Source organism: Salmo trutta, chromosome 32 (genome assembly GCF_901001165.1).
Source record: "Salmo trutta chromosome 32, fSalTru1.1, whole genome shotgun sequence".
Lineage (NCBI taxonomy): Eukaryota > Metazoa > Chordata > Actinopteri > Salmoniformes > Salmonidae > Salmo > Salmo trutta.
Genome location: NC_042988.1, coordinates 18,045,052 through 18,071,476, shown reverse-complemented (window position 1 = coordinate 18,071,476; position 26,425 = coordinate 18,045,052). Strand labels below are relative to the sequence as shown.

The 26,425-nt window shown below is 45.4% G+C and overlaps 1 protein-coding gene across 4 annotated transcripts; it reads right to left on the bottom strand.

The window, feature by feature from the left end:
• Positions 1 to 498: 498 nt before the first annotated feature.
• Positions 499 to 25,952, bottom strand: LOC115171303 (trinucleotide repeat-containing gene 6B protein). Of its 4 annotated transcripts, none has more exons than XM_029727997.1 (21): positions 25,703 to 25,952; positions 23,355 to 23,442; positions 23,057 to 23,078; positions 20,750 to 21,109; positions 17,898 to 20,603; positions 17,656 to 17,811; positions 17,382 to 17,566; positions 17,189 to 17,251; positions 11,098 to 11,256; positions 10,718 to 10,852; positions 8,814 to 8,963; positions 8,488 to 8,586; positions 8,093 to 8,288; positions 7,618 to 7,779; positions 7,320 to 7,487; positions 7,054 to 7,197; positions 3,642 to 3,734; positions 3,266 to 3,481; positions 3,004 to 3,074; positions 2,516 to 2,655; positions 499 to 2,283 (listed from the first exon to the last, which is right to left on the bottom strand). In XM_029727997.1, exons 2-21 carry the CDS (start codon positions 23,409 to 23,411, stop codon positions 1,740 to 1,742), a joined length of 5,826 nt encoding a protein of 1,941 aa, XP_029583857.1. In that variant the 5' UTR covers positions 23,412 to 23,442; positions 25,703 to 25,952; the 3' UTR covers positions 499 to 1,739. The 4 variants fall into 4 exon arrangements, with proteins under 4 accessions (XP_029583857.1, XP_029583856.1, XP_029583859.1 ...); XM_029727996.1 differs by lacking the exon at positions 25,703 to 25,952 and adding an exon at positions 25,038 to 25,453; XM_029727999.1 differs by lacking the exon at positions 25,703 to 25,952 and adding an exon at positions 25,038 to 25,453 and having other exon boundaries at positions 20,750 to 21,103.
• Between the last annotated feature and the right edge of the window lie 473 nt (positions 25,953 to 26,425).

The window sequence follows — 26,425 nt, the reverse complement described above, 5'->3', positions numbered from 1 at the left end:
CTCCACTCTATGACAAAATTGGTAAAATTGCAGGAACTGTGTTATAAAATTGCAAAATCTATTCACTGGCCCATGGCAAAATGTTTTGTTCGCAAGGTGGGGTGCCCAACAAAGTTCCCCAATTGGCTCGGGCCAGCTCTGACTGCACATCTGGCTATGGATGTTGGTATTCAGACCTGCTAGCCACTGCAGCCACGAGTTCAATTTTTTTTTGTTGCCCATCTCTGGTTTTTCACATACAGGATTTAAATACTCAATACTGTCATACTAATTGCACCGCAAATGATAGATCGCTGGAGAAGCGCATGCTTCTTACAGGCTGTATGGCTTGTACAGTAAATAGGATTGGTTAAAATGGCATAGCAGATGGACACCGGATTATTTGAGTGTGTGTGACGTGGAGTGGACACAGGAACCCGTGTGTGAACGGTGTTGGGACACCTGAGGATAAAAGGCCATTCTGTATAGATGGACAATTCTCAATGACCACAAGACAAGTTGAAGCCAATACTTTCATCTTTATTAGTAATCTTGTTCTGTTTAAATACATTTCTTTGTAAAATCTCAAAACGAAACACTGAACAGGAGTGTTAAAGCCTGTCTTAATTTAAAACGATACACAACAAAACATATAAACGCACGGTAACTCTTTTCTGTGTCTTGTAAACAACCCCCCACCACTCCACAGTTTGATAAGATTTGGCATGTCCTTTTTCTCAATACATATGCCTTCAGCTCTTTGTGTCATTAAAAGTTTTATTATTGCAGTTCGGACAATAAAAAAAAAAAAGTCTGCAAAAAAAATAATCTTAAAATGAGAGAAAAAAAAAAGCATTAGTGCCAATGTTCTTGAACACAGTCAGCAGTATACCGAATGCACTCAAAACATATTTTTAGACCTTCTGTAAGCAGCCTCGCACACTAATCATGACAGGCAGTAACATGCACACTACATTATCCTCACATTCACACAGGGGTTTATCACTTGGTCTCATTCTCACACACACACACACACACACACACACACACAGAGTATTCCACACACAGTATCCCACTCTGAGAAATGCAATGTTGCCTCATACTGCCAGAGTTTCAACAATTATCATAGTAACAGTAACAAACGTGATTGAGAGAAAAACAACAGTAGGAGGTCAGCATTTGAAAGGAACAATTACATTTCAGTATTCCACTGTTCAAAATAAAAACAACCATACAAAACAGAAACTAACATACACAATAAGATACAGTTGTCATCAATCAGAGCAGTGTGTTTGCACATGTTTTGATTCAGTCTCCATAAGGGACATGAATGGAAACTGCAGGTTGTCCTGCATCACGTAGTTTTCCTATATGACGCGAGTAATGCTGTTACAGTGCCCATCTGTCCGAAGGCTAGTTTGTATTTGGTGTGTGCATGTGTATAAGTCCGTCATCAAATCACCTACTAAGCACAATGCAATCCAGCCAGTCTCTCAGACCGACAGACTCATTTTTCAGGTTCAAGTCTAGCAGTTGAAATCTTCATCTGTGGAAAAAGGCCTTACACGTCTAACAGTCCCTGCATTTGTTTATATAATAGCTTAAGTCTGGCCATGAGAATGTGTGTAAGCATGTCTCACATTTCTGCTTACGTGGTTATGTGTTTACGTGGTTATATTTAGTAATTTATATATGTATTTGTGTGCGTTTCCCAGTGTATGTCGTGTCAGTGTGTCTAAATATATACTTATGTGAAGGTGTCAGATGGAGTCAGCCCCTCCTCCCAGCAGGTCACCAGGCAACAGGGCAGCTGGGCTGCCCATTTGGTGCCTGTCCTCCATTTGGGGTGCACCCCACAAGGTGCTGCTGGAGTAACCTGGGGTCACACCACCCCAGAGCCCAGACCTCCCTGCCTCTACCCGTCCCACCCCACCCCCTACCCCCTTCCCAGCCCCGTTGGCGCTCCACTGAGCAAAAATACCAAGCCCAGGACCTTGGGCTGAGGTGGCCTCTGGAGAGCTGCCCGTACCGTCCAAACTTTGCCAGCCGGAGCTGGAAGGCCCCACACTACCCAGAATCCCTCCTCCACCGCTGTTTCCACCCAAATTGTTTCCTGCTCGTTCACTCCCCGGGGAGCCCCCTCCGCTGTTGCCCACCGCTGTGTGCGTTCCTGACGAGCCCTGGGCCGCCCCTGCCCCTGGGCTGGCCCCCTCCACACCTCCAACCTGGGAATGTACAAAATAGCGAGCCACCTCCTCCTCACTCACAAACTCCGCCAGGATTGTGGTGTTCCCCAGAACACACCTGGAGAAAACAAAATATGTCAGTGTCCTTTAGTAAAACAGGTGAAGTAGTAGAAATTGTACTAACTGAATGGCTCCAATTCAGCATTATAATCTTAAATAATGGTAAAATAAAAAACATGTTGCATGGAGCTAACATTAGGGCAAATTTGTAAGTATTTCATTACAGGCATTTAGCATTACACTTGGCAGCAGCACAGTGTTTGTTAGTGTGTAGAGGGATAGTAGCCTACATGTGCAGTGCACCCTGGGCCTTGGCTGCTTCCTGACGTGTGCTGTAACGAATCAGGGCGCTGCCCTGGGTCAAGCCGAGGTGAAAGGTCAGTAGGGGGCCGTGCTGCATACAGATAGTCCGTAGTGTGGAACCGTCAATCTGTAGGAGAACAGAAAACTTAGTGGGATACCAGTGTGTCTGCGGTGGGGAAGTGTGAGACTAAAAGGGTGGGCAGTAGAATTAAACATTTCCCCATTGTTTTTCCCTTAACAACCCTTTCATGCCAATGTCATTCATGCAATCCTTAATTGATTAAATGGATCAGCCAACTTCACAATCCAATTACACTTGGGTCACACATGACATCGATGGGTCAGAAAACATAAAATTCCAAATCACCCACAACATAATCCCTAGGCCCTCTCCCCCCACCCCATCCTTCTGTTCATTCCCTCCCTGCTCATTGGTGCTAGTGCTATCATCTTTATCAATTCTCTCCATCTGTACCTGAGGGGTGAGGTTGCTGAGCAGTAGCCAGCAGCTGCCTCTGGAGGCCACACCATCATTCCACGCTGAGACTACGGAGAGAAAGAGGGCAGTCAGAAACAAAGGGTAGTCTTTCAATCTTTTTTCTGTTGTAAAGCCAGTATCTAATAAATATCTTACTACAATGAGTTCTGAAAACCCAACAGCTATAAATGGTTTTGTATCAAGTTGGCCAGGAAAAAGTTAAAATCGCTACAGGGTTGATCCAGGTATATAATATTACCTGTCCCAAATCTTGAATCTTGACTGCCCCCGCCCTCTCCCCAGCCCCTGGTCAAACGCGGGGCTCCGCTGCCCCATAGGGAAGTCGAGGCCTGTTTCTGACTGGTCAGTCCAGGAGGGGGGCGTGGCAGCTGGGAACTGACGCGACTGGTCTTCCACGGCTTATTGTGTCCGATGGGCTCTGGGGGCCAGCTGGGTTTGTACTCAGAGTACTTTGCTGAGGAAACAAGCACAACTTTCAACACACCAAAATAAATGACCAAGGGAAACAGCTAATTTCAATATATCATCAATTTACAGAGCTTTGGTTAGCAGCTCATTCTCTCACATATTAGACTAGACCTTAAAGCTGTTCATATATTAGAGAATGTCACTACCTGTGCTGTGTGCATTGCCAAGGGGGTTGTCTGAGGCACTGTAGGGCCAGGCACCTGGTGAAGGCAGCAAGGTGTTGAGGGAGGGGTTTGGCCCTGCAACAGAGATAGGATGTGTCAAGAAATACTGCAATACAACATATGGTGTGCCCGTGGCGGTCATGAAACTTGGTCAGCCGGTGACTTACAATCAAGTAACTGTCGGTCTCACAGTAATTGACCGTTAACTAAAGAACACATATAGCATCTCCTGGCTTCCACACATAGCCTACAAGCTACCATTGTGCGCATTCCTGACGAGCCCTGGGCCACCCCCCCCCGTCGCACCATGATTAGTTTAACTCTGTAATAATAATTACAGAGAATTGATTGGATAAAATAACAGTCTTCAATCTAATGATGCCAAAGACATGACACTTTTTTTAATTGGATATATTTACCATATCATATGTAGACAGAAACAAACCTTACCTTATCATAAGTAGACAATTGTAAATGATTAAATCCTTTCAATAGAAATACAAATGTTTAGTTACGAATTGAAGTTTAATTCAATGAATTGACTCTTCACATGGGATGTTTTCACTGAACAACAAAAGGGACTATTGAATGATCCATCGCATCTCCCAAAAACATTTTCAACATACATCTGTAAAATGATAGTCTAGAAACTAAAGCTTTGGTTGTCTTCCATGTCTTCTCCCTGGACCTCCTCAATGTCCACCTCTTGAACAGACTGAGGCCTCATCTTCACTGTCACTTTCCAACCTTGAGGATGGCTCATTGTCAGGCTCAAAAAGGCTCAAATTTGCCCGGATGGCCACCAATTTTTCAACTATTGTATTGGTCAGCCTGTTGCGTGCTTTGGTGTGCATGTTCCCAAACAAGGACCAGTTGCGCTCTGAGGAGGCTAATATTGGTAGGATTTGGAGGATGGTGGAGGCAACAGGGGAAAGAGCCTCAGATCCACAAAGTCCCTTCCACCAGGTGGCTGATGAGATATGTTGGCACGACTGCCATATTGCATCTCCATCCCAAAGCCCTTGCTTGGAAGTGTACTTCGTCAGACTGCCAAGAACCTTTCCCTCATCCAGACCAAGGTGGCGAGCCACGGTAGTGATGACACCATAGGCCTTGTTGATCTCTGCACCAGACCGGATGCTCTTGCCAGCATACTTGGGCTCCAACATGTATGCTGCGGCGTGTATGGGCTTCTGGCAGAAGTCTTCACGCTTTTAGATGTATTACAGAACTGCTGTTTCCTCTGCTTGGAGAAACAGTGAAGTGGGCAGGGCAGTACCTATTTTTTCTCATACATCTGCAATCAGAGTCCGAACATCAGACAGGATGGCATTGTCTCCCTCAATCCACGCAATGGCTACTGCTATAGGTTTCAGGAGTTTCAGGCTGCTTACCACTCTCTCCCAAAATACATAATCCAGGAGGATCCTCTTGATGGTGCTGTCCATATCGGCAGACTGTGATATGGCCATTTCTTGGAGACTCCTTCCCCTCCAGGAGACAGTCAAACATGATGACACCTCCCCAACGGGTGTTGCTGGGCAGCTTCAATGTGGTGCTCTTATTCTTCTCCCTTTGCTTGGTGAGGTAGATTGCTGCTATAACTTGATGACCCTTCACATACCTAACCATTTCCTTGGCTCTCTTGTAGAGTGTATCCATTGTTTTCAGTGCCATGATGTCCTTGAGGAGCAGATTCGATGCATTAGCAGCACAGGCAATGGGTGTGATGTGAGGTTAAGACTCATCCACTTTAGAACAGGCATGCTTCATGTTCGTCGCATTGTCGGTCACCAGTGCAAATACCTTGTGTTCCAAAGTCATTGATGACTGCCTTCAGCTCATCTGCAATGTAGAGACCGGTGTGTCTGTTGTCCCTTGTGTCTATGCTCTTGTAGAATACTGTTTGAGGGGTGGAGATAGGTAGTTAATTAATTATTCCTTGCCCACAAACATTCGACCACCCATCAGAGATGATTGCAATACAGTCTGCTTTCTCTATGATTTGCTTGACCTTCACTTGAACTCTGCATCTAGCAAATGAGTAGATAAAGCATGTCTGGTTGGAGGGGTGTATGCTGGGCGAAGAACATTCAGAAATCTCTTCCAATACACATTGCCTGTGAGCATCAAAGGTGAACCAGTTGCATACACAGCTCGAGCAAGACATTCATCAGCATTTCTCTGACTACGTTCATCCATTGAGTCAAAAAAACTTCTGATTCCAGGAGGACCATGAGCTGTTGCTATCGATAAGGTGTCTGATTCATCATTTTCACCTCGAATAGAAGTAGAGGTACTTTTGTCAGAGGTTGCTTGTTGTGAGCAAACTTTATGCACTTGGCCAGATTATTCTGCATCTTTGTTGCATTCTTCACATATGATTTGGCACAGTATTTGCAAATGTAGACAGCTTTTCCTTCTACATTAGCTGCAGTGAAATGTCTCCACACAGATAGTGCCCGTGGCATTTTCCTGTGAAGATCAGGGAAAAAAGGAGTAAATAAAAACAAATACAATTCCATGTACAGATAAATAGTTAAGCAGTTAGATTAAACAACTCCTTTGTAAGATAAATGTTTTAAAATGAAACATGTATGGAAACAGATGAATTAACACTCCACAGTTAGCAGGCTCAAGCAAACTAAAACCCACATGGAAGCAAAAACTAACTAGCAGAAATTGTTAACAAGTTAGAAATTATTTAAACACTTTGCTCTAGGCTACTACCTACTAAAAAAATAATTTATGTCATAAAATATATTCACCCCACCCAGTACTGTAATGAAAACTTACCAGAAAGCATGTAGTCCTTGGCTCGGACAGTGTAGTTGCAAGTTCTTGAGAATCAGCTGTACATGTGATGGAAGAATGCACTGTGCATGCAGAGGGTTGCAATTTCATTGAATTGGGGATAGTTTAACCAAAACATGCCACAAGACCTACAATTGCCTTATATGTATCCTACAAAAAAAAGGTTCACTGTTATAAGCTAACTTTTTTGATGAATTTAAGCACAATTCCAAAATTCCAGGGCTCAACTTCCCATGGAAAATGTCTGTACATTTATAGACCCTTTGCAACCCTAATTGTCCCCCATCAGACCATTCTTGATTTAATCTTATTTTTACATATACAAAATAATATATTTTTGTGAAATTTGTTTTGATTTAGAACGGACCATTGTCGTGCACCTGTACCAAAACAGGGGCAGCGGGATTTTTTTAAATGTCATCTATGCACTTAAATAGCGAATGGAGGATGCTTTTCCCACCAGGCAGTTTGACTGCCCTCGTGACCGCCAGTAATATGGTCACTGCAACAGCCCAAGGTGTGCCAATAGGTTTAATCTCATTCAATACTTATACAGAAGCAGTGATTAAACAGTGAGTACCTGTATTGTCTCGCAGTAACTGGTGGTCAGAGTCACTGAGGCTGGAGGGTCCATGGGAGCCCAGCACACTGCCAGGGGTCATGTACGGGTCCGACTCCGGGTCGGCACTCTGGATGCCTTTCCAGGGCACTCCAGGCTGGAACTCTGTCACCGCAGAAACCACAGGGAAGACTACTGAGCCTGGCAATATTGACATGTTTTGCCGCCTTTCATATGTGCATTTCAAAATTGTGCATTAGGCACTTGGGGTACTGAAAGCAACTTACCTGGGGGCCAGCTGGATGTCCCAGTCATGGTGCCCATCTTGCTTCCAGGGGTACGGTGCCAGTTGTCAGAAGGGCCCTGAGGGGGCATTCCCAAACCATCAACCCCGAGCAACTCATACTGTGAATATGGGGAGCCCTCTCGAACTTTCATGGGCATGGGTAAAGGACCTGCAATAGCACACAAGACAAAAACAGAAATACAAATAATTTGTCAGTTTGACATGGCTTTTCCTTTTATGGCTTTATATAGGTATGATCATTCATGTCATTAGCAAGAAACTGGATTTTAATGACTCACCATTCTTGTGATGGGCTGTATCTGGGGGGGAGGGGGCCGGAGAGTGACCCTCCATCATCCATTTGAAGCGGGACTGCTGCCCTCCTCCTCCTCCTCCATCCTTCACCCCCCCCACCATGGAGCCCAGCTCCAGCCCAGACAGATTGCCTCCGGGAGCAAGACCTGAGATACCAGAAAAAAACATGGTCAGATGGTTAATTCAATGCAGTCATGAGCAAAGATGGCTGTGTTGATAAAACTTGGGCCAGTGTAATCCCCTGAAATCGAACATCACGGAATAGCTGCTAGGTGATTTAAATGAAAGACTTTCGTCACGGCAACAGTGATATACGAGCTACTGTTTACACAAATTAGTTGGATATGATTTAGTAATGGTGTGCCTTTGACGTCATACTGAGTAGACTGCTCTAAACTGACAGATTGGACTGAGATGCGTCAGAGAGATAATAACGAAGACCAAACCTAAGCAACTTACCAGAGTACATCCCCTGTGTTTTGGCATGAAGATCTGACAAGGGCCCACCCATACCAGGGTGGGGCATCAAGTCTGCCATCGGCTGTTTTGGTGCCCCTCCAAGAGATGGGGACAGTTTGGAGCTCCCACTGCCTCCGCCTACCACGCCCTGTTGTTGCTGTCTCTGTTGTTGCAGAATAGCCATGATTCTAGCCAGCTATGGAGACATAGGGTAAGAGAAAAGATAGAAAAATATGTACATAAACAAACACTGCATCAAGAGACTAAAGACAAGCTGGCTAGAAAGCTACTACATACTGAAAGTCTAGCACAACTATTGCATCTAATATTTAAATTAGTCTGAACTGCTATAGGTATAGTGATAAGGCACTACACTACTATGGGACGTTCAGTACCTGCTGTGGATCAGTCTGCTGGCGTATAGGCTGAGGCAACTTCCTCTGGTTCTGCAGGAGCTGCTGCTGCTGTTGCTGCTGCAGAAGGAGCTGACAAGCCTGGAAAGGGGGGGGGGGGGGGGTGGAGGAAGGTATGGAGTTGGCAGGCACAAAGTAGTTTTACTATTCTATTCCACTGAGAGAGCTAGTGTAGTAGCAGTTTTACAGTTGCAATTACTTGATATCCAATCAATACAAGATTATTTGAATTACTGAGCAATTTAGAAAATTGTGATAAATGGTTCAGACGGCCTGAACCACAACACCGAGGCGGAGACGATATTTACCAGGTGGAATTGCTGCACATGAGGGTAAATGTTACTAAGCACGGCAAGTTGCTGTGGTGAGAGCTGAGGTGGGAACACCCCTCCTCCAACACCTACTCCGCCAACACTGCTGCCAGGAGAGGGTATCTGCTTTAGCATGGGGCCCGGCACCTGTGACGTGAAAAAAGCATCACCATGTGTATTAGCATTGTGGACACTGGAGAAAGAAAAAAAATGCTCTCTGGATATAGAATGTAGAGTTCTCTTAGACAACCTGGCCAACATTCCAAAATGGTAATCTAAAGACAAGCTAAAAAATATACTGCTCAAAAAAATAAAGGGAACACTTAAACAACACAATGTAACTCCAAGTCAATCACACTTCTGTGAAATCAAACTGTCCACTTAGGAAGCAACACTGATTGACAATAAATTTCACATGCTGTTGTGCAAATGGAATAGACAACAGGTGGAAATTATAGGCAATAAGCAAGACACTCCCAATAAAGGAGTGGTTCTGCAGGTGGAGACCACAGACCACTTCTCAGTTCCTATGCTTCCTGGCTGATGTTTTGGTCACTTTTGAATGCTGGCGGTGCTTTCACTCTAGTGATAACATGAGACGGAGTTTACAACCCACACAAGTGGCTCAGGTAGTGCAGCTCATCCAGGATGGCACATCAATGCGAGCTGTGGCAAGAAGGTTTGCTGTGTGTCAGTGTAGTGTCCAGAGCATGGAGGCGCTACCAGGAGACAGGCCAGTACATCAGGAGATGTGGAGGAGGCCGTAGGAGGGCAACAACCCAGCAGCAGGACCGCTACCTCCGCCTTTGTGCAAGGAGGAGCACTGCCAGAGCCCTGCAAAATGACCTCCAGCAGGCCACAAATGTGCATGTGTCTGCTCAAACGGTCAGAAACAGACTCCATAAGGGTGGTATGAGGGCCCGATGTCCACAGGTGGGGGTTGTGCTTACAGCCCAACACTGTGCAGGACGTTTGGCATTTGCCAGAGAACACCAAGATTGGCAAATTCGCCACTGGCGCCCTGTGCTCTTCACAGATGAAAGCAGGTTCACACTGGAGACGCCGTGGAGAACGTTCTGCTGCCTGCAACATCCTCCAGCATGACCGGTTTGGCGGTGGGTCAGTCATGGTGTAGGGTGGCATTTCTTTGGGGGGCCGCACAGCCCTCCATGTGCTCGCCAGAGGTAGCCTGACTGCCATTAGGTACCGAGATGAGATCCTCAGACCCCTTGTGAGACCATATGCTGGTGCGGTTGGCCCTGGGTTCCTCCTAATGCAAGACAATGCTAGACCTCATGTGGCTGGAGTGTGTCAGCAGTTCCTGCAAGAGGAAGGCATTGATGCTATGGACTGGCCCTCCCGTTCCCCAGACCTGAATCCAATTGAGCACATCTGGGACATCATGTCTTGCTCCATCCACCAACGCCACGTTGCACCACAGACTGTCCAGGAGTTGGCGGATGCTTTAGTCCAGGTCTGGGAGGAGATCCCTCAGGAGACCATCCGCCACCTCATCAGGAGCATGCCCAGGCGTTGTAGGGAGGTCATACAGGCACGTGGAGGCCACACACACTACTGAGCCTCATTTTGACTTGTTTTAAGGACATTACATCAAAGTTGGATCAGCCTGTAGTGTGGTTTTCCACTTTAATTTTGAGTGTGACTCCAAATCCAGACCTCCATGGGTTGATAAATTCGATTTCCATTGATTATTTTTGTGTGATTTTGTTGTCAGCACATTCAACTATGTAAAGAAAAAAGTATTTCATAAGATTATTTCTTTCATTCAGATCTAGGATGTGTTGTTTAAGTGTTCCCTTTATTTTTTTGAGCAGTGTATATTGGTATTGACTTTTGGAGCACCTGCTCATACACAACGTGGAACAACACAAGCAACGTACCTGCGCAGACAAGAATTGATGAGGGACTTGTCCGCGTAACCCTTGGGAGGGGTTCATGGGATGCATCCCAGACTGGCGCATTCCCCGAGACTGAGGCATCCCACCGCTGCCACCAAATAAACCATGACCACCCATCTGGAACGATATACAGAAGAGTACAGTTAAATATGAAATTATAAAGGAACAGTGAGAGCTGATAAAAGGAAAATATCTATAAAGTTAGTTGACAAAAAAATCTAGTTGATGTTAGCTGGCTAGCTAATGATAGGGTCAACATATCTAGCCTCCTCCACCTAGGCCAATCGACAGACCATGCAAACACTGCTTAGCACAGCTTCAAGGACACCTTGAACCCTTTGACAGGAGTATGACTCTCTTACCTTGTCACTGTAAGGCCCCATGTCTCCAGGCCCAATGTCTTTGGAACTGGGCATACGGTAGCCTCCGCCACCTCTTCCTCCTCTCCGCATTTCACCGCTGTAGTCGTTCATCCCTCTCTTATCTCCTTCCAACTTTTTATCAAGACTCAAGTCCTCGCCCTATTAAAAGAGTCGGAAGCTTGAGTTTTTACAGAGTGATCAAAGACTTAGTAGTCATGATCTGGTTAACCATTACTACAAACACGGTTATGTTTTACCATTTTTTAAAACATCTTCAGAACATCATCTTGAGAATCTATGCTACCTAGCTAGTTCCAGTTGGCTAACGTTAGCTACTAGCCAAGCTAGCATGTAATTACATTCCAAATCATGGTGAGATACTATGTGCATCCACTAATAAGAAACCATTTAAATTAATGCCAAAAGCTGCAACGCCTCTACTCCTGTGTGTTTGGTGGAGTATGGAAACCGTGCGCACATCTACTGTATGCAGTGCTCATTTCATCCCGGAGGACTTCAATGGCTTAGTATAACCAGTGGAAGGCAGGATTTGGAATGAAACCAGGTGTTGTGCCGAGCGTTATTTGTGAAGCCTGCAAGCTGTATTTCAGGGTTCCCCAACTGGTGGCCTTATTTGGACCAAGTTCTGTGTGCAAAATATATATATATATATTTTTTTTTAATGGTTCATTGTTGGACATAAAAAAAACAATAAATAAGTTCAGTGATTTTTAATTTTGGAAATCTGTTCCAAGTATTCCCAAGCATTATAAAAAGACATGTGATTGTATAAAAATGTAAGCAAGGTTTGAAATTGTTGTTTTAGTCAAACATATCGGTTTGGGCTTATCGTGGATAATTTGCAGTCTACAAATTATTTGTAATTATGTTCCGGCCCCCCAGATCGTCCACTCAAGAAAAAAAGAAGAAGAAAAAAAAGAAAAATCGCCCCCGCGACTAAATCCAGTTGACCATCTCTGCTCGATTTCCTACTGGTACATCGAGTGTCAGCAGTGATGAGATAAACCATGCAAATTCAATGTGGATTTACCGCACTATTGGATTAGCATGCAGACTCTCCCTCTGAAGTCCTCTCCTTGGCTCTTTGACTTTGGTAGCTAACTCAGCCGTAAATTGTTGCCAAAATTTGGTTTACTTTAATGTAGCTGTAAGTTAGGTGTGGACAGCAACTGGCTGACTCAAGCAGTGCTAACCAATGGTCCCTCTAAACTGCACGCATTCCACACAGCTCCCCGGGACTGCTGCACAGAAATATCATGAAATGAGAGTTCATCCCATTTGCACTCAGTGCTACAACATGCACTGCAGCAGTAATGAATGAGTAGGGAAGTATCTATAGAGAGTTGCGTTATTAATAGCGGCTTGGGTCATTTTAATAGAGGAATATTTCCCTTTCTCTGTTCATAGGAGTAACATGAATTTGTGCAATAATGCGGTGCAACTCGAGTTTTGCAATCAGCTGGAAGACCGTGTCCCTTTTTGGTCAGTGAAGGAAAGGGAGAACGGAGGGGTGTTAAGAGGCAGTCTCTGTATGCTGCTCCCTCCCTCCGCTGAGACTGAACATCAGATGCCGGCCCCATAAGAACAGTAAAATAAAAAACGAATTATTTAAATGTATGCTCACGCAGCTATGTCTCACAAGTAATACAACAATGGCTCTATTACCAGTGTGATCATATAGCCTACCTCAAACTTTGAAAAATAAATATATATATTTTTTTAAATGGCCTGAACAAAAATGCATTGGCAGGGCAATTCAAGCAAAGCTAATATGTGGTGATAACGTATTGGGCTTATAGCCTACTGCACAAACCTGATCGCTACAGTACTGTTTTCAACTGGTTAATGTTGCATAGGTTGTTTTAGCTAGGTAAAAAAAAAAATATGAGCAGTAGATCTCAGCTTACATTTTGACTCAGAAAAGGTTGGTGACCACTGTTCTAGAGTTTCTTGTTAACACCATCAACGTATCCCTTTACTGTGGCAATTGTGATTGAATCAATGCAATATTAGCCACTTTCAATGTAGCATACCGAAACAATAACTACGCAAGAAATGTTTATGTAGGCAGAACGCATCGGAGTAAAATTCTATTGCATTGACACTCACTACTCAGCCCGTACGCTACACAGTCCGGTGCGGCATAAACATATCAGAGCTGCAGTAGCTCTATATGCAAATAGACCATTGCCATATATGGATCTGTGCCATTTACTTTGAACTGGACTGTGTTTACAGCATGAGCGGTCATGAGCAAATGGGGTTGGTTTGAGATCAAAGCGAGAGCTGCATGTTCTTTATTTCACCTTTATTTAACCAGGTAGGCTAGTTGAGAACAAGTTCTCATTTACAACTGCGACCTGGCTGAGATAAAGCAAAGCGACACAACACAGAGTTACACATGGAATAAACAAGCATACAGTCAATAATACAATAGAGTTAAAGTCTATATACAGTGTGTGCAAATGAGGTAAGGGAGGTAAGCAATAAATAGGCCATAGTGGCAAAATAATTACAATTTAGCAATTAAACACTGGAGCGATAGATGTGCAAAAGATGAATGTGCAAGTAGAAATACTAGGGTGCAAAGGAACAAAAAAATAAATAACAGTATGGGGATGAGGTAGTTGGATGGGATATTTACAGATGGGCTATGTACAGGTGCAATGATATGTGAGCTGCTCTGACAGCTGGTGCTTAAAGTTAGTGAGGGAAATATGGGTCTCCAGCTTTTTGCAATTCGTTCCAGTCATTGGCAGCAAAGAACTGGAAGGAAAGGCGGCCAAATGAGGAATTGGCTTTGGGAGTGACCAGTGAAATATACCTGCTGGAGCGCATGCTACGGGTGGGTGCTGCTATGGTGACCAGTGAGCTGAGATAAGGCGGGGCTTTACCTAGCATAGACTTATAGATGACCTGGAGTCAGTGGGTTTGGCGACGAATATGAAGCGAGGGCCAGCCACCAAGAGCATACAGGTCGCAGTGGTGGGTAGTATATGGGGCTCTGGTGACAAAACGGATGGCACTGTGATAGACTGCATCCAATTTGCAGAGTAGAGTGTTGGAGGCTATTTTGTAAATGACATCGCCGAAGTCAAGGATCGGTAGGATAGTCAGTTTTACGAGGGTATGTTTGGCAGCATGAGTGAAGGATGCTTTGTTGCGAAATAGGAAGCCGATTCTAGATTTAATTTTGGACTGGAGATGCTTAATGTGAGTCTGGAAGGAGAGTTTACAGTCTAACCAGACACCTAGGTATTTGTAGTTATCCACATATTCTAAGTCAGAACTGTCCAGAGTAGTGATGCTGGTCGGTCGGGCGGGCAGCGATCGGTTGAAGAGCATGCATTTAGTTTTACTTGCATTTAAGAGCATGTGGAAGCCACAGAATGAGAGTTGTACGGCATTGAAGCTCGTCTGGAGGTTAGTTAACACAGTGTCCAAAGAAGGTCCAGAAGTATACAGAATGGTGTCGTTTGCGTAGAGGTGGATCAGAGAATCAACAGCAGCAAGAGCGACATCTTTGATGTATACAGAGAAAAGAGTAGGCCCGAGAATTGAACCCTGTGGCACCCCCATAGAGACTGCCAGAGGTTCGGACAACAGGGCCTCCGATTTGACACACTGAACTCTGAGAAGTAGTTGGTGAACCAGGCAAGGAGGTCATTTGAGAAACCAAGGCTGTTGAGTCTGCCGATAAGAATGTGGTGATTGACAGAGTCGAAAGCCTTGGCCAGGTCGATGAATACAGCTGCACAGTATTGTCTTTTATTGATGGTGGTTATGATATCTTTTAGGACCTTGAGCGTGGCTGAGGTGCACCCATGACCAGCTCGGAAACCAGATTGATAGGTCTTTTGCAGTTTGGGTCTAGAGTGCCTCCCCCTTTGAAGAGGGGATGACCGCAGCAGATTTCCAAACTTTGGGGATCTCAGATGATACGAAAGAGAGGTTTAACAGGCTAGTAATAGAGGTTGCAACAATTGCGGATGATAATTTTAAAGAGGGTCCAGGTTGTCTAGCCCGGCTGATTTGTAGGGGTCCAGATTTTGCAGCTCTTTCAGAACATCAGCTATCTGGATTTGGGTGACGGAGAAATGGGGGAGGCTTGGGCAAGTTGCTGTGGGTGGTGCAGGGGTGTTGACCAGGGTAGGGGTGGCCAGGTGGAAAGCATGGCCAGCCGTAGAAAAATGCTCATTGAAATTCTCAATTATTGTGGATATATCGGTGACAGTGTTACCTAGCCTTAGTGCAGTGGGCAGCTGGGAGGAGGTGCTCTAATTCTCCATGGACTTTACAGTGTTCCAGAACTTTTTGGAGTTTGTGCTGCAGGATGCAAATTTCTGTTTGAAAAAGCTAGCCTTTGCTTTCCTAACTGATTGTGTATAATGGTTCCTAACTTCCCTGAAAAGTTGCATATCGCGGGGCTATTTGATGCTAATGCCGTACGCCACAGGATGTTTTCGTGCTGGTCAAGAGCAGTCAGATCTGGAGTGAACCACAGGCTATATCGGTTCCTGGTTCTAAATTTTTTGAATGGGGCATGCTTATTTAAGATTGTGAGAAAAGCACTTTTAAAGAATAACCAGGCATCTTCTACTGACGGAATGAGGTCAATAGCCTTCCAGGATACCCGGGCCAGGACGATTAGAAAGGCCTGCTCGCTGAAGTGTTTTCGGGAGCGTTTGACAGTGATGAGGGGTGATCGTTTGACCGCAGACCCATTACAGACGCAAGCAATGAGGCAGTGATCGCTGAGATCCTGGTTGAAGACAGCAGAGGTGTATTTGGAGGGCAGGTTGGTAAGGAAAATATCTATAAGGGTGCCTGTGTTTACAGATTTGGGGTTGTACCTGGTAGGTTCATTGATATATGTAAGATTTAGGGTATCAAGCTTAGGTTGTAGGATGGCCGGGGTGTTAAGCATGTCCCAGTTTAGGTCACCTAATAACACGAGCTCTGAAGATAGATGGTGGGAAATCAATTCACATATGGTGTCCAGGGCACAGCTGGGGGCAGTAGGTGAATTTAAAAAAAGTAGAAGCTCAAATTGTTTGGGCACAGACCTGGATAGTAAGATAGTTCTATCTTGTCAGAAAATGTTATAGTTAGGGATGGAAATTTCAGGGTTTTTGGTGGCCTTCCTAAGCCAGGATTCAGACACAGCTAGGACATCTGGGTTGCAGAGTGTGCTAAAGCAGTGAATAAAACAAACTTAGGAAGGAGGCTTCTAATGTTAACATGCATGAAACCAAGGCTTTTACGGTTGCAGAAGTCAACAAATGAGGGCCTGGGGAATAGGAGTGGAGCTAGGCACTGCAGGGCCTGGATTAACCTCTACATCACCAGAGGAGGAGTAAGGTAAGGGTACTCATGTAGTCACGTGGACATTTTTGTTAATATTTTTTTATCCTTTATTTAACTAGGTAAGTCAGTTAAGAACCAACTCTTATTTACAATGATGGCCTACCCCGGCCAAACACCCCTATGGGACTCCCAATCATGGCCGAATGTGATACAGCCTAGATTCAAGCCAGGGACTGTAGTGAAGCCTCGTGCACTGAGATGAAGTGCCTTAGACCGCTGCGCCACTCGGGAGGTCCTTTGCTAGTTAGTAAGTTATTAGCCCAGTTATAGATAATTTGTAGTCAGTAATAGGGGAGTCATTGCTTCCTACAATAGCACAAAACATGTACATTTCTAGACAACTTTAAAAGACGAGTCAGGTAAAGAGCTTATTTGTCTTAAAGGGGCAGTGTTGTATTTCGAGACAGGCTTGAATAAAGCTATGTAGCCAATTGGCAGAGGGCTTGCATTATAGGGAATAGACTGGCTTGCCGGGTCCTCCAATATATGTCACACCCCGCAAATATTTTTTCCGGCATTCTGATCAGTTTTATGTAATAACTCGAAAAATTGAAAAGTGAGGTGCAACTTTGTATTGGGACTTTTGATGAGTATTCTAATGCAAATCCATATTTTACATGTGGTTACGTTTATGCTACCTACCCTTCAACAGAAAATGCATTGTCACCATCCTTTCTTCTGAGACATAATTAATAGGGCTTACCATGAGTCCCATATTTTGGAATTGTCGTGTCATTGGGTTCATCCAGTTGTCTCCACCTCCACCCTTTAGGGAACAAACAGAAACCTGCAATGTAGCTAAACATAATCTCTCAATAAGAAAGATGTCTTTCATAGTTCAACAGTTTAGGATATAAAAACAAAATTGAGCAAGCAGACCCTAATCACAAAAATACCTTGATGTTGCCTCTCTTTCCCCCAGGGCCTTGCCCCCAGCCACCAGAGTTGTAGTTGCTGCTGGTCTGTGAGCCTGTGCTGTTCCAAACTCCACCAACGTCCTCCTCCTCATCCCAACTGGAGTGTCGAGAGGCTGGAACCGGGCCCTCTCCTTTGCCCCAGCTCTCTTGCACCGACTTTGAACCTATGGGACATGCAAAAATTTGTCATGCAATGTCCTAAAGAGTAACAACCAACACATTTGCCTTACAATGAAAACTCGAAGTGTCTTACCAGATTTAGATGAGGGGTTTCCCCAACCAGCAGCTTTGCTTGAGTTATCTGGGTCTCCCCAGCCAGATGGTGCATCAGAAGTCTGCCCCCAGGAAGCAGTGCCATTATCCACAGATTGTCCAACGAGGTTGCCACCCCCTCCCCACATACCTGGGCCTGGTAATACAGAGAAGATCGGATTAAAGAATCTGCCAGAAATGCAAGTTGTTGGCCTTCGAAGGAATAAATCGGGCATAGCTTACCCATTCCAGGTGCATTGCCAGGGTTTGAGTCCCGGTTAGCTGGGATCGCAAGCTGTCTCCTTGGTGGTGGCTGTTGTATGGATGTAGGTGGACCCTGTTGAGTTTGGCCTTGAAGTGGCGGTGGCTGACCAGAGGGGGCACTGTTTTTATCCCACAGGTTCACATTCTTGCTGTTGTAGCAGGTGGGATCGCCCCAGGCTGAAGTGCCATCGTCAATCTCCATCTTGCGGCTGATGGACTGAGGGGAGGGCTCCTCCCACCCGCTGGGCTCGGGGGCCTCAGCAGGCCCAACAGGGATCTGAGGGATGGGGCCAGCAGTCCAGCCCGAGTTTTGGTTCTGATTCTGGGTAGGAGGACCTCCTGACCTGCCCAAGCCTCCTGGTGGCTGTTGGGTCTGTGATTGATGTTGCTGTTGATTTGGGGCTTTCAATGTTGCCGCTTGGCTGTTTGGTATCTGTGGTGAATGCGGTTTCATGCACCAGTCCTGGTGCGGTTTGCCGCCCATGTCACCTCCACTTCCCCAACTCCTCTGTGGGCCTCCCTCATCTATGTTACCCCAAGATCCCTTGTCCGTGTTGACTTCACCTCTGCCCCTCCCTTCCCCCCAGCCTCCACTGACTGTCTTGGGTTCACGCTGCGCCCAGTTGCCTCCCCCTCTTTGTCCCCATCCACCTCCCTCCCTACCCATCTCTTTCCAACCCCCTGCAGTCCCCTTCTCCTCCTGACCACCTCCCCAGCCACTCCCTCTTCCGCCACCCTGTTCCCCGAAATCTCTCCAGTTACTTCCTCCGCCCCCTCTGCGGTCTCTCCCCTCCTGCTCCTCACTGCCCCAGCCTTTGCCATGGCTCTCTGAAGTACTGACGTCGCCCCAGGCTCCACTCGTCTTTCCCTGGCTGCCATCAATATCTTCCACTGGCATCCTGGAGGCAGCAGAATTCCGCATGTTGGATGGTGGAGCACAATTTGACTCGTCATCCCAGCCACCCTTTGAAGGTACAGGGCCAGGACCAGTGTTCATAGTAGGCATATGGGCCCCAGCAGATGGATCAGTAGTCATTGTGCTGTTGCTTGCGGGGTAAGTAGATGCCTGACCAGTAGAATTAACGGCTTGAGATGGAAATGCAGGGGAACTGCGTCCCTCATTTTGACTGGCTGCTCCTGTATCCAGGTCCCAGGCCACATTCTGCTGTACCTGGGTCTGCCCCCATCCGGTGTTGGACAGCACCCTGGGATCCAGGTCCGACCGGCTGAGCATGCTCTGTAAGGCCACTTCAGGGTTGGGGGGTGGGTTGCTGGAGCGGTGGCGGGAATGCTCCTGGTGCCGATTGTGACTCCCAGCCCTGGACCCTCCTCCACTGGAGGATGAGGGGTCTCCACTTCCTCTGCCACCTTGACCTGCCCATTCCCCCACAGCATCAACCTCTTTCTGATTGTCCCAAGCTGTTGTCATAGTAGCAAATGTTGGTGAGGCAGAATCCTGGGATATGCCACCACCACCACCTCCGCTACCTCCACTGCTGCTGCTGCTCTCGCCTCCACCGCTACTTCCTATTGCTGGGTTGCTGGAACCCCTGACATCTGTCGACCCCTGTGTACCGCCCCAAACCTCCTCTGTAGCCCCATCCCATGCTCCCTGAGATACCACTGGGGTATTTGAGCTAACATCATTTCCCCTGACCCATTCCTCATCTCCTGCCAACCCAGCTTTCTCACCTTGGCTGCCAAAGCCCCACACATTTGCCTCCTCCCCCTGAGCTGCATCTCCCCCTACTCTGTCCCACCCGACAGTCTTAGAGGCACCTGTGTTGAGGTTAGAGGAGGGGGGATGCAAGGCTCCCCATGAAGAGGAAGAGGTTGTGGAGGAGGATGACGAGGCAGAGAGATGCCCGCTCCCTCCAACAACCCCACTGTCCACAAGGTCTCTGCCTCCTTGATTTGGTCCTTCTCCAAGCTCCGGCCCCAAGCCCCCCCAGTCCCCATGGAGATGTTCTCCATCCCTGGCAGGCATTTCATGGAGTTGGTGCTGATGGCTAGCTTGATTCACAGAGGAGAGTGGATGAGTATGGGTGGCACTGGCAGAAAAGGATGTTGTGATGGATGAGGGCACAGCTTCGGTGGTAGCTGCACCAACCCCTGTCGTTCCATCCTGCACAAGGGCAGGCCAGGCTGAAGGGTTGGCATTAGGGTTGAAGTTGGCACCAGGAATCCCACTGTTCACACTAAGAGGGCTCTCCTGAGTCCCAGGAAGAAAGGAGACTTTGGAATTGTTGAGCACTGGCCCCTCTGCTGTTGCTGCTGCGGCCACTCCAATTCCAGGCTGACTGGAAGAGCCCCACACGACACCAGACAGGACACATTCAGTGAGTGACGAGGGGGAAGAGTGGGGTGGGCAGGGACTGTCTGAACTCCCAGCTCTTGCTCCTCCTGTCCTCAGATGCTGTTGGGTGCATTTGTCAGTCCGTGAGGCACTGCTGTTGTTGGGGCCATCCAGCTCTGCTCCATCGGTACCCACTCTATCCCCACCCACAATGCTGGGCCACTCTTCAAGGTCACTCCCATCCACTATCACCTTCTCCCAGCCCTGAGAAGGGGGCTGGCTGCCAGAGCCCACCCCCCATGTGGAATTTGCATAAGTTGAAAAAGCAGCGACTGAAGATGAGGGTGAGGAGTGAGGGGGTGAAGGAGAAGGTGAACCCGGATTGGTATCTGTAGATAATGAGCAAACATACTTTGTTAACTTGAGGACCATGTTAAGAAGGTTAAAACAGCATGTTAATTACACTTGGACGAATATTCATTTTGCTGCTGACTTCAGATCCAAACCACATCCTTTCCTTTCAATGTTGACCCACCTGTGGATCCAGATGTGGTTGCATTGGGGGCATCTCCCTGTGAAAGAGGGGGTGCGTCTCCCCTACCGCTGCCTCCCCCCAGCAGCATGCAGGACAGTGGTGGCTGGCCCCTCTTCAGAAGCACTTTGTGGTCCTGCTGGCAGCGGAATCGTGGGGGCACCTCTCTGGGCATATAGCGCTGAGTTGCGGTGGGGGGCTGTCCGTTGGCCACAGCCGCCCGGTTTGCATTGTTCCCGCCCGGAGGAACAGCGAACCCAGCTGCAGGGCAGGGGGACAATGGTGGAGTGGGGCCAGGGCTGGGAGACACAGAGCCAGGAGTGGCTAGTGACTGCGTGAAGCTGGCCTTGGTTGATTCTGGCACTTAAGGAAAATGAAACAAGTCAATAAAGTCAAAGCTGGAATGCTTCCTAATCATAATGTTATGTAACATAATATAAACTTGGCTATTTCCACTCTCATCATTATCTTGTTTGATGAAACGAAGGGGTATTACAGATGTACAGTACCAGTCAAAAGTATGGACACACCTACTCATTCCAGGGTTTTTCTTTATTTTTTACTATTATCTACATTGTAGAATAACAGTGAAGACATCAAAACTATGAACACATGGAATCAGTAGAAACAAAAAAATAGAATCTCCAATATAAAAATTATATAATTTAAGTTTTTTTTTTTTTAAAACCTTTATTTAACTAGGCAAGTCAGTGAAGAACAAATTCTTATTTTCAATGACAGCCTAGGAACAGTGGGTTAACTGCCTTGTTCAGGGGCAGAACAACAGATTTTTACCTTGTCAGCCTGGGGATTCAATTTTGCAACCTTCCGGTTACTAGTCCAACGCTCTAACCACTAGGCTACCTGACGCCAAAGTAGCCACCCTTTGCGCAAAGCTATCATCATGGAATTCTCTCAACCAGCTTCATGAGGTAGTGACCTGGAATTAATAGGTGTGCCCTGTTAAAAGTTATTTTGTCGAATTTCTTTCCTTCTTAATACATTTGAGCCAATCAGTTGTGTTGTGACAAGGTAGGGGTGGTATACAGAAGATAAGGCTATTTGGTAAAAGACCAAGTCCATATTATGGCAAGAACAGTTCAAATAAGCAAAGAGAAATGACAGTCCACTGTTACTTTAAGACATGATCAGTCAATAAGGAACATTAAGAACGTTTAAGTGCAGTCAAAAACCATCAAGCGCTATGATGAAACTGGCTCTATTGAGGACTGCCAGCGTTACCTCTGCTGCAGAGAATAATTTCATTCGAGTTAACTGTACTTCAGATTGCAGCCCAAATAGGAGGAGACTGTGTGAATCCGGCCTTCATGGTCGAATTGCTGCAAAGAAACCGGCGCACAATTGGCCCAGTGTCGTCCGGGTTAGGCAGTCATTGTAAATAAGAATTTGTTCTTAACTGGCTTGCCTAGTTAAATAATAATTAATATATATAGTTTTTTTTTTTTTTTTTTTTTAAACACTACTAAAGGACACCAATACGAAGAAGAGACTTGCTTGGGCCAAGAAACATGAGCAATAGACATTAGACCGGTGGAAATCTGCCCTTTGGTCTGGAGTCCAAATTTGAGATTTTTGGTTCCAACTGCCGTGGCTTCGTGAGACGCAGAGTAGGTGAACGGATGATCTCCCCATGCATGGGTCCCACTGTGCATCATGGAGGTGGTGATGTGATGGTGCTTTGCTGGGGACATTGATTTATTTCGAATTCAAGGCACACTTAACCAGCATGGCTACCACAGCAATACACAATCCCATCTGGTTTGCACTTAGTGGGACTATCTTTTGTTTTTTAACAGGACAATGACCCAAAACACACCTCCAGGCTGTGTAAGGGCTATTTGACCAAGACGGAGAGCTGCATCAGATGACCTGGCCTCCACAATCACCTGACCTCAACCCAATTGGGATGGTTTGGGATGAGTTGGTCCGCAGAGTGAAGAAAAAGCAGCCAACAAGTGCTTAGCATATGTGGGAACTTCTTCAAGACTGTTGGAAAAGCATTTCAGGTGAAGCTGGTTGAGAGAATGTCAAGTGTGGAAAGCTGTCAGAGGCAAAGGGTGGTTACTTTGAAGAATCTAAAATATAAATGATATTCTGATTTGTTTAACACTTTGATTACTAAATGATTCCATGAGTTATTTCAGAGTTTTGACGTCTTCACTATTATTCTACAACTTAGAAAAATAAATAAAAACTCTTGAATGAGTAGGTGTGTCCAAACTTTTGACTGGTACTGTATATACATGACAACAAAAAAATAAAAATTGGGAAAAAAATAAATAAACGTACCTTTGACTTTTTGTTCAGTCACCTGAAAGTATAGAAGACCGTCAGTGCCATGAAACAGCCAACACGTTATTGTAACGAATGTCAAGTGCTAATACCACAAGCAACTATGGTGCGCAGGCCAAGTAAATCATTATTGCTGTCACGACTACAATTAAAACACAGCCGGAACAGTGTGGCTCTGACTTTCAATGGGCCATGAAACTGGATCAAACACCAGACAATTCTGTTTTGAGGAACATTTCAGAGCACTCTGAATTATGTAGGCCTAATTTCCAGATGAAAAGTGGATATTATATACCTTCTGGGAAGATTCCCCTTTCTTTTTATCCTCTTTCTTCTTTTTCTTGTCTTCCATGAACTGCTGTTCCCTTTCCTGATTCTCCTATCTGGACACATTTAAATGGATGTGGGCATTGATAATGGGCGATAGGCATCAACATCAAGTTACATACATTTGCTGCGACTTGCCTAAAAACGTTTTATCAACAGTTTATTAAAATGAACTCTTACACAATTAGTAAATGTTGTCAGAACTATAGTATTAAGCAGACAACCTTGACAACAATCTGTGGTAGACATCCTGAATTATTCATTTTCAAGCAAACGATTACAACTCCAAACAACATGTAACACACATCAACAGAGAGGAAATGTAAGACTGGGCAGTACCTGACTGGTAGATAAAAGAACCCGTTTGCTGGTAGAAATATTTAATTATCACGTAGATCAAGGCCTAGCGAGCTAGTAGAGATGGCGAGAAGGTGAGTGTGTGCAGGATAGAGCGAGCTAGTTGGCTAGATGGGTCAGGTATCACCGGGGTGGCATTTAGTTTTAGTCCCCCTGTTTGACTCAGCTTTACAAAAGCCCTCCACTGAAAACGCTAGTAAGCTGAAAATGTGGGGTCTTTTGATTGTATGTATGGGAAACGTAAACAAAGCAAATTTGCGCTATGGGAGGCATTTTGGCCTCCCATAGCTTGTCCAAATTGCGAAGTAGTAGTCTAGTCTGTAAATACAATTTAAGGACAGCAGTCAAATTAAGCCGCTCAAAATGGTCAGATTAATAACAAGCTAGCAAGCAATCTAATGTTCGTTTTTACTAGAACTATTTGACTAGTTAAACTGTTATGTGGATCTATACGCGGCATTTAATGAAAAACAATTCCCATAATAGCTAACGTTACATTATGCTAGCTAGTGCCACTTAATACAAATCAGCTAGCAGACGCTTGCCTGGTGGTATCACGCTGACGTTTGCGAAGGCCTATTTCAGCCTCGAGCTCGAGTACAGAGTAGCCCCAAGCTGGACACCCGGTGACGGTAAACTTGAAAAAACGGACGAAACAGACTCCGCGAGAACAAAGTCACGCAACGACACAAACGTTTGTTAACCTATCTAGCTAAATTGTCAAAATAGTATCGACATTAACTAGCAGTAAGATAGCGCTTTCGTGCGAGCAACTTTGACTTCGTTAACTGCCGCTCAAACGGTAAAGCCTAGTAGGGAACACGACGTACAGCTGCCGGCTTGCTAATCAGCTCCCATAGTTAAGCTCCATACATAGTTAAAAAAAAATATCCATACATATCATCCACACATATATACTGTTGATTAGCTGAGTACTCCGTGGTAATCGAAAATAGTTAATAGCAATGTTAACTGAATTGATTGCGTTTCTCAAATTATTCATGCATATATACACACACACACACACACACACACACACACACTAGGCAATACTGCTTCATAGCATGACTTGTCTGTACAATCAACTGTCGTTTTTGGACTGAAGTGACTGACAAGGCCAAAGAAGCTACGATAAAACTTCAGTGACGTTCTCTGTAGCTAACTTAGCTGACTGGCGTTAGCTAGCTGTCGCTTATAACTTAACATGGATAAACAAAAATAGCACACACATTTTACAACATTGTAATGAACAACTTAACGTTACATCGTGTGAAATAATGTTTTAGTTACTCACCTCAGGAATCACAAACATAAAGTACTTTGTGAAATTCTTCGAAACCGATTTAGCTAATGCTAGTTTAGCAATCTAACGGTTGTTCAAGGCTAAACCAAATAAGAAATAACATCACCAAAAGGCGAAATGTTAACAATCGAGAAATTCAGTTAACGTATATCCTTTCGTACGAATGTAGTTTTTGCTGTAAACTACACATGCATAACCTCTTGGTGGTTGCAAAGCGCTGTGAGGTCGGTTAGTTTACTATCGGCCATTTTGCTTCTCTGTGCAGCTTGTGTTGTTGACCAGAGGGAGGGGGGCTGAATGGATATCTGCACTCTGCAGCAAGGGGCCGTATTCTCGCCCAAGCGTGACGTCATTTACATCCAATTAGCCAGAGTGTTATCAGAGATGACACTTCTCAAGTTTGGTAGAAAAAGTTGTAAGCCAAAGCAACAGTACAGAACCATAACTAGACAGTGGAAACTGAACAACCTCTACCATAACTCAGTGAACTTAGATATTGCGAAACAAAAACTCATCAATAACCTAGTCCGTTCTCATTTTTGGTTTACAGTCAGCACCTGAATGAGATAATAATAAGTATAATCAATGCATCCCCCCTCTTCTCTTCGTCATACCTTTTCCAGAACACAATGTATTATCTGTATCATAAGACTGACCTCAACATCCCAGCCTCATTTGACTGCTTATTTATACCCTCTTGTTATGTAACATTTCCAGCATGTTGTTGTTTTTCTCTTTTGTTGCCTAGTGGCGTCCGCATGCATCCCAGACGGAACCGTTCGTGTATATATTTTGATTACATTTTGTGACGTTTTTATTTGTTTTGGACTTCGGCATGTTTTTTTTCAGCAGTTCGGGCGGAAGTCGGTCGATGAAGTCTACGCCCCCTCGTCGGCGATTGGTCAACAGTAGGGATACTTCAATGATGTGCGGTCTCAAAGAGAAACTCGGCAAGTCACTTGAGAAATACTGCACCAAATATCATAGTCAAATGCAAAATCGCGCGACTAAAATATCTTTAACAAAAACGTCAACATGAATGAAAAATGTATTGACTTATGCGGTGTTCAAAATAACTAGTAACTCGGAAATCTCCTACTTCCCACTTCAGTCCGTTGGAACCAACTGGGAACTCGGAAAAATAGATTTGAACGGTCATCCAACTCGGAATTCCATCTCGTGAACTCGTGCCTCTTTCTAGAGCTCCGACTTTCCAGCCTTAAAATCACTGACGTCATGTTTTGACCTCGGCATTATTATACCTCTGCCGTATCACCACGCTTAATCCGAAAATGTGGTCTGAGGCGCCGTAAGGATGCTGTGACGCAATTGCGGAGTCTCCAGAGGCATGCAGAGGTCAAATTGAGTGGAGGGTTGGT

What these genes read in the sequence shown, in the direction of transcription:
- LOC115171303 (XM_029727997.1), bottom strand. Translation starts at nt 23,411, where the DNA reads ATGGAAGACAAGAAAAAGAAGAAAGAGGATAAAAAGAAAGGGGAATCT. An exon ending in AAGGGGAATCTTCCCAGAAG is followed by an intron (nt 23,079 to 23,354) that starts GTATATAATATC and finishes CTATACTTTCAG; the next exon opens with GTGACTGAACAAAAAGTCAA. An exon ending in TGGCAATGCACCTGGAATGG is followed by an intron (nt 17,812 to 17,897) that starts GTAAGCTATGCC and finishes CTGTATTACCAG; the next exon opens with GCCCAGGTATGTGGGGAGGG.